Below are 12,368 nucleotides of genomic sequence, written 5' to 3'. Positions count from 1 at the left end.
TCAAAGTGACAGAGCTAATTACTGGTGGAGCTGGGACAGAAACTCAAAACCTTCGTTCACACGCGGAGCAGCCTTCTCGGGGGCTCACCCTGATCCGCCGTGTGGATCTCCGGTATCTCCGACTCCCTAGCAGATTTCCTGGAGGGGAAGCAGAACCCCCAGCCCCTCGTCCTCATCCTGCTCAGAGCCACCGCCCCGGGTCGGGGCAGACACCCACCTCAAGCGGCAGGACCGGTCTTCCCACCTCGGCCACTGGGGCCAAAAGCCGGCCTTGCCTGGGGTGGAGATGGCTGCGATCCCAACAGATTTCTTAGGGAGGGGCCCCGTGAGGTTCCCAGCCTCCTAATTGTTTGCTGAAGGGGAAGGTGGGTGAGATTCATTAGCACCTCGGTACATACTTGTGGCGGTGACTCACTTCCCTGATAAAGGTTTACGGCCGCCTGCCCTCCTGGTGGCAGGTGTCGCTCGGACAGTCCAGCGAGGCTCTGCCCTCCCGTCGCCATCTCCCCCGCGGAGCCCATGGCCATGTCAGCCCCGGCGGCCAGAGTAGCCCGGCAGCGGGCGGCAGCCAAAGGTCTTGGCTCCCACCAGAAAGCCGTGAAGTACTTGGGCCAGGACTTCGAGAGCCTGAGGCGGCAATGTTTGGACTCAGGGGTCCTCTTTAAGGACCCGGAGTTCCCCGCATGCCCGTCCGCCCTGGGCTACAAGGATCTGGGACCACACTCCCCCCAAACCCAAGGCATCGTCTGGAAACGGCCCAGGGTAAGTAGCCCGGCCCGTGGCTGAGAGTCACACAGGACGGAGGGCCTTCATGTCTGCCGGCAAACAGCTGAGGGAGAAATCATTCCTCCGGATCCTAAGTTCCTCGGTCCCATATTTCAGAACCCCCCTCCCCCGCCCTCCTTTAAACCCTTTTCAGAGGCAGTGAGGGATAGAGGGAAGAGCACCCCTGGGCTTTGGAAGTGGACAACTTAGGTTCGAACCCCAGCTGGGCCTTCCTTGCATAGCTGATCTCTGTGAGCCTCAGCTTTCTCATCTGTGAAATGGTGCCCAAGGGCAGGGGGTGGGAACCGTCCTCCCCAAACCTCGGCCCATGGCCTCCTGCTCCATGCCCCCGTCACATGATCTGAGCTGCGGGATCCGAGCCCCTCTGCAGGGTGGGTGTGAGACCGTGAGAATCAAGGGCTCTGTCCTGTGTCCAGCACACAAAATGGGTCACAAGGGACCACATTCAGTGGCCCCTGGCCAGGCCCCTTCTGTCTTCTCAACCACGATGGGAAAACCAAGCCGTGGGACCTGTGTTCTCGCTGGTGGTGGCGGAGGGAGCGTGAGGAGAGAAGGGCTCTTCGGCCGTGGTCAGGACCACCGGCCAGCTCCGGTTACCTCTGCCCGGTCGCTGTTCTTCCTGCCCGGTCTGCACACAGTTCCCACGGCCGGAGGGACCCCCCCGCCCTGCTCCCTGCAGCCCGCCACGGCCCACCTTCCCGTACCCTGGAAACCTGTGCGGCTTGTCCAGGGTGTAGGCAAAATCCGGGCCAGGAATCTGTTTCATATTCTCATTTCAAGAGGTGATTCCACGGACAGGTATGTTTTGTGCCGGGGGCTGGCTGCACCCTGGTGGGGACGGTGGTCGGGGAGTCGCGAGGAGCAACTGTGGTCTCGGCTCTGATGGAGACGGTGGGGAGACAGGCGCGTGAATCAAGCACGGACACCCTGGGAAGAAAGACAGAAGTGCTCCACGGGACCAGCCACGAGCCACGGGACCCCGGGGTGTCAGGAGGGTGGGCTCTAGTGGACCTGGAGGACCCCAAGGAGCCTGGGGTGGGGGAGACGGGGATGAGGGGTCCCGCTTGGCCCTAATGAGTTCACTTGCTCCGTTGCGCCCTCCCTCCCCACTCTGTCTCTCTTCTCCTTCCTTCCTTTCCTCTTTCTAATTGTGGTAAAACACACGTAACGTAAGACTTGCCATCGTAACTGGTGTTAAGTGGGCATCAAGAACATGGACACTGCTGTAGCCATCCCACCAGCACCTCCAGAGCATTGCTCATCTTGCAAAATGGAGCCTCTGTCCTCACTCAACGCCGGCCCCCGCCCCTTGCTCCCTAACTCCTGGGGCCACCGCTCAACTTTCCGTCTCCGTGAGTGTGGCCGCTCCAGGGAGTCCCACAGTATTTATCTCACTCATCACGATGCCCTCCAGGTTCATCCACGGGGTAGCGGGTGCCCGATGTCCTTCCTTTCTAAGGCTGAAGATGATTCTGTTGTATGCGTACACCATGTGCTTCGTAATCCATTCGTTAATCGAGGGACATTTGGGTTGCTTCCACCTTTTGGTTCTTACGGATCATGCTTTTATGAATACGCTGTTCAAATATCTCTTTGAGACCATGCGTTCAATTCTTTGGGCTGTATACTCAGAAGTGGAGTCACTAGATCACTTGGTGATTCTATTTTTGATATTTTTTAAAGAAACAAAGTGTACTTTTTAAAGTTTCTTTTTAAAGAAAGTTTTTATTTAAGTTCCAGTTATCATACGGTGTTATACTAGTTTCAGGTGTACTGTGTAGTGATTCACGACCCGGTGCTCATCACGACAGGTGCACCCCTTCATCCCCATCACCTGTTTCCCCATCCCCCACCCCCTCCCCTCTGGTGACCAGCAGTGTGTTCTCTTGGTTGGCCTCTCTCTCTTTTTTCCCTTTGCTTGTTTGTTGCGTTTCTTAAATTCCACGTATGAGTGAAATCATAACGCTATTGGTCTTTCTCTGATCGACTTATGTCACTTACCATTATACTCTCTAGCCCCATCCGAGTCGTTGCACTGGCAAGATTTCTTTCTTTTTCATAGCTGAGTAATATTCTGTTGTGTGTGATACACATACCACATCTTTATCTATTCATCAATACATGGACCCTTGGCTGCTTCCATATCTTGGTTATTGTAGATAATGCTATAGATAAACCATCAGGGTGCACGTATTTCTTGAATTAGGATTTTTGTATTCTTTGGGTAAATACCCAGCAGTGCTTTTACTGGATTGTAGGGTAGCTCTATTTTTAACTTTTTGAGGAGCCTCCATACTGTTGTCCAGAGTGGCTGCACCAGTTTGCATTCCCACCAGCCGCGCACGAGGGTTCCTTTTTCTCGTCCACGTCCTCGCCAACACCTGTTGTTTCCCGATTTGCTAATTTTAGCCATTCTGACCTGTGTGAGGTAGTGTCTTATCGTGGTTTTGATTTGCGTTTCCCTGCTGATCAGTGATGTTAAGCATCTTTTCATGCGTCTGTTGGCCATCTGGATGTCTTCTTTGGGCAACTGTCTGTTTGAGTCATTTGCTTGTGTTTAAACTGGGTTCTTGGCTCTTCTGTTTCACTGGCTGAATTTCAGGGAGACACCTGACTATGTCGGTCTCAGGGGCTTCACACCAGCGGCTCTGATGACCCTGCTTCCCGCAAAGGCATTGACTTTTACCTGCCTTTAGGGGAAAGCAGATGGGATTGGCTAAACATCCATGTATAGATGCGTTCGCCCTCTTGATGATAGATGAAGCTTGCTACTTAGATCTGTTTTCCGAAATCATAAAATTTGGCATTCTGCCACTTCCAGGTGTTTTTGCCTATTTTTGGCCTATTTTTTCTAAAGATTAAAAAAAACTTGTTTGAGAGAGAGGGAGTGCCAGCACAAGTAGGGGGAGTGGGGGAGAGAAGCAGGCTCCCCGCGGAGCAGGGAGCCCGATGCGAGGCTCCATCCCAGGACCCCGGGACCATGACCTGAGCTGAAGGCAGGTGCTTAACTGGCTGAGCCACCCAGGTGCCCCTATTTTTTTTGCCTATTTTTAAGCTGCTAAACGGAAGGTCTGCTTGGGCTCTTGTTCTAAAGGTTGAAGACAGGCTTGCCCAGATTGAAGATCTCAGGGTCAAGTTTGGGTTCTCATGACTCTACGGTGATTTTCCCCGTAGCATTGGGCAAGAGCGGCAGTGCTTCGGCAGACGCCATGGAGGCGTGCGAGACCAGGGGAGCTCTCCGCAGAGCCCCCATGTGCTCTCCTTTCTCCCTTCCCCGACCCCCCGCGTCCCTGCCCAGCCTGGGCCTGTGGTGTGAGGGCTGCCCGGCGTGCGTGGGCCCGAGTGGATGAGACTCTTCTCTGTGCGTTTCTGTCAGTGAGCAGTTTGTTGATCTTCAGGAGAAATGCAGAGCCGGGAGCGAGGTGAAGTCAGCTGCACCGTAAGGACCCAGGAAGTGGCCAGCCCAGGTTAAGGGAGATGTGGAGGGTGTGACTGCTGAGAGATTAGGGTTCAGATAAGGGGACAGGCCTCCCTCCGGGGCTGCCGCCCTTCCTCCAGCAGCTGCCTCTGGACTATGAATTGGGGGTTTTCAGTTCAGCCGTATTTGTGTGCAGGTCGTGGGCAGATGTGGGCGCAGAGGCTTCGAGGAGCTCTCTCTAGTCGGAGGGAGACAGCAGGAGGGCTGTTACGCAGCCCGTGGCTGCGAGTCTGGGTTCGGGTGTCAGGTGATTGGGATTCTGGTCCCTTTGGTGCCGTTCACTGGCCCTGTGATGGGGGTGAGTTCCTGACCTCCCCAGGACTCAGTTCCCTCCCCTGTAAAAGGGCAATAATGACGTTACTTACCTCGCGGGGTTTAGCATGGCGCCTGGCACGTCACCGAGCTCAGGACTCTCTGTTATTCATGTCAGAGGGTGAAGCTCACACACGACGAAATGCAGGGGAGCTCAGGGGAGCAAGCACTTGCACCTGACCGTGGAATCGAGGCCGGTTAACTACGCGGACATGCGGACATTCGAGCAGGGCCGGAAGGAGCGGGGCAGGAGGGCCCAGGCGGGCCGTGCGTGCGTGTCCAGGGCAAGCACGGCCCGAGGAAGGTGGTAGTCCCTGGTGATGAGAGAGCCAGCACCAGGGAGACCGAGCTGAGGCGGGAAGCTCCAACGGGGCCGGGCCCTGGAGGGGCAGGCTGCTGGACCGTGACGTGGCTGTAACCCGTGGCGATGGTGACCACGGTGGCGGCAGCATGGGGCATCCCGCAGCGCCGGGCCAGAGCTTCTGGATCGGCCCCGGGGAGCGCAGCCACTGCCCCGCGGTGCCCGGGGCTCCCCGTGCCCTGCGTCGGGCTGATTCCGGCCCGAGTAATTTGTGTCTGTGGTGTGGCAGTGAACGCGGTTACTGAGAAGACACGAGCTTGTTCCGAAGGACGAAGGGTAGGGCATGGGAGGCCGCCTCCCCACACCGCTCTGCCTGCCACTTTACCCCGCCTCTGCCACCCGAGGGCCGCGGTGATGGGGAGGACTCTGCGATGGCTCGCATGGCCTGTGAGCCGCCGCGCTTCCCCTCTGCCTGTAGACCACCCCGCGCCCTTCTGCCCATAAGCCACGAAATCGCCGTGGGCCCGTGAGAACCGCTCCGTCTCCCACACTGGGCGCAAGATGTTAGCAGGACATGTGGACCCATTAGCTCTGAGTCGCTGCAGCCGACACCCCGTGAGCTGCGTGGCCCACGAGGTTGGCTTGCGCGGCTCAGGGGAGCCATCGGGGTTGTCATACTCCGCGGCTGGTGGTTGAAGCCGGGTTTGGGCGATGCCCCAGGAGGGCATCGTGGTGTTGCTGCAGGAAGGGGGATCGTTCAGAGCGTTGAGGACCCCGGCGGCGGGGGCTCCCTGACTCGGACGGGCGAGCAGAGCAGAGCAAGGAGAAGATGACGGAGGAGGAGTATGTAGAAACGTGAGGACACGGTCAAGGGCGAGGAGGGATGCAGAAACCCAGAGAGGAGAGCTCCAGGAGGGGCGAGGGGGAGGGAGCAGTCAGCACCTGGGGCAACGGCGCCCCTTCTGTGGTTACTGGCCAAGGGGAAAGCCAGATTTCAGGATGAGTGGGTGGTGGGAGGGGACGATATTTTAAGAGGGTTTTTAAGGAGCAAGATTCTGAGACCCGTTCGGCGCCTTCTCTTCCCTTCCTTCTCAACGAAGCAGCATCTTCTTTTTTATTTTATTTTATTTTATTTATTTATTTGACAGAGAGAGACACAGCGAGAGAGGGAACACAAGCAGGGGGAGTGGGAGAGGGAGAAGCAGGCTTCCCACTGAGCAGGGAGCCCGATGCGGGGCTCGATCCCAGGACCTTGGGATCATGACCTGAGCCGAAGGCAGACGCTTAACGACTGAACCACCCAGGCGCCCCCAAAGCAGCATCTTCTTTTTCAAATGAAATTTAATGTGATTTTTTGTCCCTCCCTTTTTTAAAAAAGATTTTATTTGTTTATTTGACCCAGAGAGAGAGAGAGGGAGAGAGAGACTGAGCACAAGCAGGGGGAGGGGCAGAGGGAGAGGGAGAGGGAGAAGGAGACTCCCCACTGAGCAGAGAGCCTGATGCGGGACTCGATTCCAGGATCCCGGGATCATGACCGGAGCCGAAGGCAGACGCTTCACCGACCGAACCACCAGGCATCCTGTCCCTCCCTTTTTATTTTTTTTTTTTAAAGATTTTATTTATTTATTTGACAGAGAGACACAGCGAGAGAGGGAACACAAGCAGGGGGAGTGGGAGAGGGAGAAGCAGGCTTCCCGCAGAGCAGGGAGCCAGACGTGGGGCTCGATCCCAGGACCCTGGGATCATGACCTGAGCCGAAGGCAGACGCTTAACGACTGAGCCACCCAGGCGCCCCGTGTCCCTCCCTTTTTAATTATTAATTTTCCAAATCTCTCCACCTTCCGAATTTGCAGCTTTGAGAACACCTAGCTTGGCTGATGCCAGGTCTCTGTCTAAATTTGGGAGATCGCAGAAGCAGGAAACAAATAAGATGGAAGGTCGGCCCCCCAGAGGGCTGGTGAAGAGCTAGCAGAACTTACGAGGAAATTCTAAGGCTCACTCTGCTAGGAAAGAATGTACAAGACATTTGTGATAAAAACAGGTGTATGTGTCGATGTGCTTTTATGTGAACAGACAGTTTCTGGAAGAATACATAGGAAATGTGAACAGCGAGGAATCTGAATGCAAGAGATTTCTGTTTTACGGCATTATTTACTTAGACTTTTTAAAAACTTATGTGCATATATTACTTTTTCAACAAAACACAAGTGAATGAATTTTTTTAATATTTGGAAGAAAGGAAAGCCAGCCCAAAGGCGCTGTTTCTGCCTACTTAGGCAGGAGCTGGTGACGTTGTGCAGGGAGGGCTGTGGGGCTGCCACTGCAGGACCTGGTTTCCGGCGCCAGCCCGGCTGTCTGCTTCCCTGTGTGTTCTGATGCACCTGCAGTCAGTCACGCCCAGGGGCCCCTTTGCCTCTGACCATCTGCCTGGCTAGCCGGACCCCCTGTCCTTCTGCTCCTAGACCCTAGGGCCTTTCTAACGGATGGGCGGGCGTTCTCTTCCATCCAGAGAGCCTTCCAGACGCACCCTGTCCCGGGCATTTCTCACGTTCCCCCTTCGTGCACGAGCCCGCACCTGTTCTCATGCGCTCAGCTTTTCTCCGACTTTTCCGTGAAGCTCAGTCCGGGTTTCCCACGCAGGCTGGACGCACCTCGAGTGTGAGGACCGTCTCCTTCTTCCTTTCCCCACGTTGCCCTCGTGCCTGCCCGCCCTGTGCAGTGGTGTGTGCGTGCACGGGGTGGGCGCCCGGCAATCCTGCTGGCTAAACAGGGAAGACAGTGCCTCGCTGGGCCCCAGCGGCGCCCCAGGGCCGGTGCCACCCTGACGGGAGGGAGTGGAGGGAGCACGCGTCAGCTGCGGAACACGCCCAACACCTCCGCGTCTCCGTCAGCTCCTGGGGCCATCGGCACGTCTCCGGGCAGTTAATGAGCGTGCACAGCACTTAGTTAGCGTGTGGAACATTGATCTAATCCTCTTTGTGCAAATAGGGGTGTTGTCTGAGAGTGAGGTCATATTGCAGCACATTAGCGCCTCGGCTTCTGCCCTTCTCCCACCACCGTTCACACCCACCTCCACGCAGCACAGACGCTGGTGGACGGCGGGGAGGCAGGCTGCGGCTGCTGCCCTGTACCCCTGCCCTGCATCCCTGCTCTGCACCCCTGTCCTGCACCCCCGCTCTGCATCCCCGCCCTGCACTCCTGCCCTGCACCCCTGCCCTGCATCCCTGCCCTGCATCTCTGCCCTGCACCCTGCCTTGCACCCCTGTCCTGCACGCCCTGCACCCCTGCCCTGCACCCCTGCCCTGCATCCCCGCCCTGCACCCCCACCCTGCACCCCTGCCCTGCATCCCCGCCCTGCATCTCTGCTCTGCATCCCCACCCTGCACCCCTGCCCTGCACCCCTGCCCTGCATGCCCTGCACCCCTGTCCTGCACCCCCACCCTGCACCCCTGCCCTGCATGCCCTGCACCCCTGCCCTGCACCCCCACCCTGCACCCCTGCCCTGCATGCCCTGCACCCCTGCCCTGGATCCCCGCCCTGCATCCCTGCTCTGCATCCCTGCTCTGCACCCCTGCCCTGCACCCCCTGCACCCCCGCCCTGCACGCCTGCCCTGCAGCCCTGCCCTGCACCCCTGCCCTGCACGCCCTGCACCCCTGCCCTGCACGCCCTGCACCCCTGCCCTGCACCTCCGCCCTGCACCCCCGCCCTGCACCCCTGCCTGCACACCCCGCCACATCCTCCTTCGCTGGGCTGCAGAGTCCTCAGCAGCAGTGCGAGGGGCGTGCAGTAGGTGGCCTGGCCTCCTCCCGGCTCCGCTCTGACCCTGGAGCTCCCTGACCCTGGCTACCACAAGCGCTGGCCATCTTGTGACTCATGCTTTGTCCTACTTGCTTTCAGGAATTGTGTCCCAGCCCCCAGTTTATCGTGGGCGGAGCCACACGCACAGACATCTGTCAGGGGAGTCTAGGTGAGTAACCGACTATTTGGGGCGAGGGCGGCTGTGTGTGTAACGAGTAAAGGGACTTGACATCACATCTGCGGTGTTTTGTGTGGGTCTGTGCTCCTCGCATGGGTCTGTGATGCTAGAACTGTGGCTCCCCTGGGGAGATCTCTGCAGGCCACCAAACCCCTTCCACACAGGAGTAACGGGCCAGGATTGTAGGCACACGTGGACAGTGGGCTGTGTGGTGCTTTGACAGTCGTTGCCTGTAAGTGGGCACAATTCGCCGGATGGAGTGGCCATGTCCACATGACTGTGGGCTGTCCCAGCAGATGCTTTAAAATGAGTGAGAAAACAAGAATCCCATCTTCCAGTCGAGCTCTCTTTCAGAGCCGGGCACCCCCTCCCGGGACGGCGGCAAAACCACACTTGGAGACGCAGGTACCTGGGAAACAGTCCTGCCTGTGAAGATCAGCAAAGCAAACAGAAGATCCGCATCCACACAGACCTGAAACCCCTTTCCTTTCAGGAAGGTGCCCTCCTTCCTTTTCCTTCTCTTCAGCCTGCTGGAAGCCTTTATGAATCCGAAATTCACGGGCATTTAATTTCAAATGCTTCCCATGTCCTGGCCTTAAGGAGTGTAGCTAGCCGACATGCCCTCGGCCGGAGCTCGTGGAGCGGGAGTGCAGAGCTGTGGGAATGGTCCAGGCGTCCCTCACGGGTGTGCACCCACTGCCCAGAGCCGCGGCCTCTGTGCCCCAAGCCCTTGTGCCATTCGAGCCATTTGTGTGGTGGCTCAGGGTGGGGGGAGTGGGGGCAGTGTCCTGCCCCTTCTCCTTCTGCCTTTTTACTTGGAGCTCAGTGTTTAACCTAATTAGCATGTGTCTCTGGAAACAGAGCTCTGAATGTACGCCTTTAACAGCTTCTCGTTACAGATGTTTTAACTTCAGAAAAGCTATTTAGTAAGTGCCTTTTAATTGTCGGCTTGAGTAGAGGTTCCCTTGAATAGTTTTGAGCAAGTAGAGAAGTGGGCTTCCGGAGGAGGCCTGGGCGTTGTCGTGGCGAGTGCGTGCAGCCGGCTGGGCACAAATGGACCCAACCGCTCTCTGAATCCAGCTCGTGGGAAGGAAGTGGGGCCGCCAGCAGGTGCCCCGAGGTGCGCCCAGCGCACAGTGGCTTTGCGTGAACGGAGCAGAAGGGGGCTGAGGGCCTGGAGCGAGGGTCAACAGGTGGAAAGGTGGCTGCCCCTGGGTGCGGGGGGGCCGAGTCAAAGCAGCCGAGAGCCAGCCGGGCCGCCCCACGTGGTGGGTGGAGGCTCCCCATCAGAGAGCAGTGCCAGGTGCCGCTCGGGGAGCGGGCGCACCGCCAACAACATGTGTTCAGAACTTTAGAGTCTGACACCACACAGTGGGGTCTACTCCGGATTTAAAACATTTTTATTACTCTTGCTTACAGTTATTTTATTACTATTTTGAATACACGGGTTAAAACACTTGGAAGTTGCGCCGTGACGAGTCCGCTTCCCGCCTCTCTCCTCCCGTGCTCGCTGCCCTGTGACCGTTTTCTGTTCTTCTAGCAAATTCAAGCAAATCCAAATTCTTGTTTTTTTCGATGCTTTCTTGCATTGGAGGTAGCAGACCGTGGACTCTGCTGGGCACCTGTTTGTTCTTATTCCTCTTAACAAAGACGTGTCTCTGTGTCTCGTGGGTGGAGCCTGGGCAGAGGGCAGAGGGGCGTCCGAGGGATGGAGGCTGGCCACCGGGGAGGCCGGGGCTGTGGTGCAGGGCCCTGGGAACCCAGGCCAGCTGCTGTCCCCAGGGTCGGAAATGTCTAGCTCTGCCTCTGCAGGGGTGCCGGCAGGGGTGAGGGCTGGCGCTGGCATGGTTTGGAGGGAAGGAAGAGTGGTATAACTACGGGGCTCGGAGGGCCTGTAGGAGGTCAGGAGGTCACCCTGGCATGGAGCGGGCGGAGGCTGGGGGTGCTGCTGAACATCCCACAACGCTTGGGACAGCCCAGCATCATGCGGCTCGAGCATCAGCGGGTTTGAGAGATCCTGTTGTAGCTGGACCCACTCATGTCCCAGGGGCCCGAGGGCTAAGGCAGTAAGAAGCTCTAGGTCCAAATCTGGTTCTGGTCTTACCGGCTGTTTTCTCTCCCGCTTGGCGCAATTGATTGCACAAGGACTAAGTCCTAAGATCTTCTCACTAGTCGTCAAGATACGAGTTTCCCAATCCCTCCGACACTTTCATAGGGATGAGGTTTCCTTCACTTGGCACTGCAGGCTGGGGTCCGTGAGACGTCTGTGGCCCAACGCCCGCCTCCTCAGTGTAGCCAGCTAGCTGGGGGTGTCGGCAAAGCCGGAGGACCCACAAGTGCGTGTGTTTTAACCGCGGCCAGAGGCAGGATGAACCGGGAGGCCGGAAGGCGCGCTGTGGGGGTGGGGAGTAGGGGGGGAGGCCCCTGGGATGGCTTGGTGTGATGTCAGAGCTGAACGGCGCCTGCTTGTGAACTCTGAGCCGGCAGAGGAGGCCTCCTCCGCCATCAAATGCCGAAGGTGGATTTTTACAAACAAGCCCATGTGAGCAGGTCAGCATCTGCGTCAGGGTCAGACGTGAGGTTGGTCGGCACAGCCTTGCTTGCTCCCCTGGTTTGTTCTCTGCCCGCCGCCCGACTCCCGCTGACTGCGAGGGGGAGGGAAACACAAGCCAGCCAATCACAGGTGTTTCCACCTGTCTCCGAAAGGTTCCCATCTCTTTTGGATAAACGTTCCTCATCCAATCGCCTTTTTTGGGTGGTTTCTTGCTTCTTTAAGGCCGGCCCATCTCCAGCCTCCCCACGACGGCACCCAGATGTGAGGAAGGCCAGAGAACCCTTGGGTGACCCCAGAGGGTGTCCTGGATCCCACTCAGTTCTGACGCACTGTCTGCCCAGACAGGGTGAGAACCCCACAGGTTAGGGGCTCAGCCCCACGAGACTGTCCCCCCACACCTCAGACCTCAGGCTCCTGTTCCCATTGTCACCTGGGCTTCTGACCCATCAGCTGTAGACGGAGGGCCCCCAGAGCTCAGAGCATGGGTTCCTATAAGAGATACAGCTCAGGAACTGCCAGATGGAGGAGAGGCATGGGGTGAGGTCTGGGGAAGGGGCTTCCATGCTCCCTTCGGGGCGCTGATCTCCCCAAATCTGCACACGTGCACCAGGCTGGAAGCCTCTGGGTATTTATGGAGGCTTCATGACAGAGGCTTGATAGACGAAATCACTGGTTCTGGTGATGGGCTCCCGGGTCAGGGGGTGGGGGTGGCTCTGAAAGCTCCAGCCCACTCATCCTGGGGTTGGTTCCCCTGGCAACCAGTTGGGTCACCTAGGGGCTTTCCAAAGCCACCTCGTTAACATAACAAAAGAACTGTGCTTTCTCCCACTGCGTAGAAAGCAGCCTAGGGTTTCAGGAGCTCTGAGCCCAGAAACAGGTCTAAGACCCAGCCTGCATTTGTTATTATAAATCACAGCGTCCCTGGCTGGCTGGTGCTGGTGCCAGAGCTGTCCCCGGGGT

The 12,368-nt window shown here is 57.6% G+C and overlaps 1 protein-coding gene across 1 annotated transcript in view; it reads left to right on the top strand.

Moving 5' to 3' along the window:
- Positions 1-525: 525 nt before the first annotated feature.
- LOC118527345 (calpain-8-like) overlaps positions 526-12,368 on the top strand; it is a 43,799-nt gene continuing 31,956 nt past the window's right edge. Inside the window, 2 exon segments of the mRNA XM_036079120.2 lie at positions 526-762; positions 8,776-8,845. Of these exon segments, the coding sequence (XP_035935013.2) occupies positions 526-762; positions 8,776-8,845 (307 nt within the window).

This window comes from Halichoerus grypus, chromosome 7, assembly GCF_964656455.1.
Source record: "Halichoerus grypus chromosome 7, mHalGry1.hap1.1, whole genome shotgun sequence".
Taxonomy (NCBI): domain Eukaryota; kingdom Metazoa; phylum Chordata; class Mammalia; order Carnivora; family Phocidae; genus Halichoerus; species Halichoerus grypus.
The sequence above is the reverse complement of the archived record's forward strand: the minus strand, read 5'-3'. Positions and strand labels throughout refer to the sequence as shown.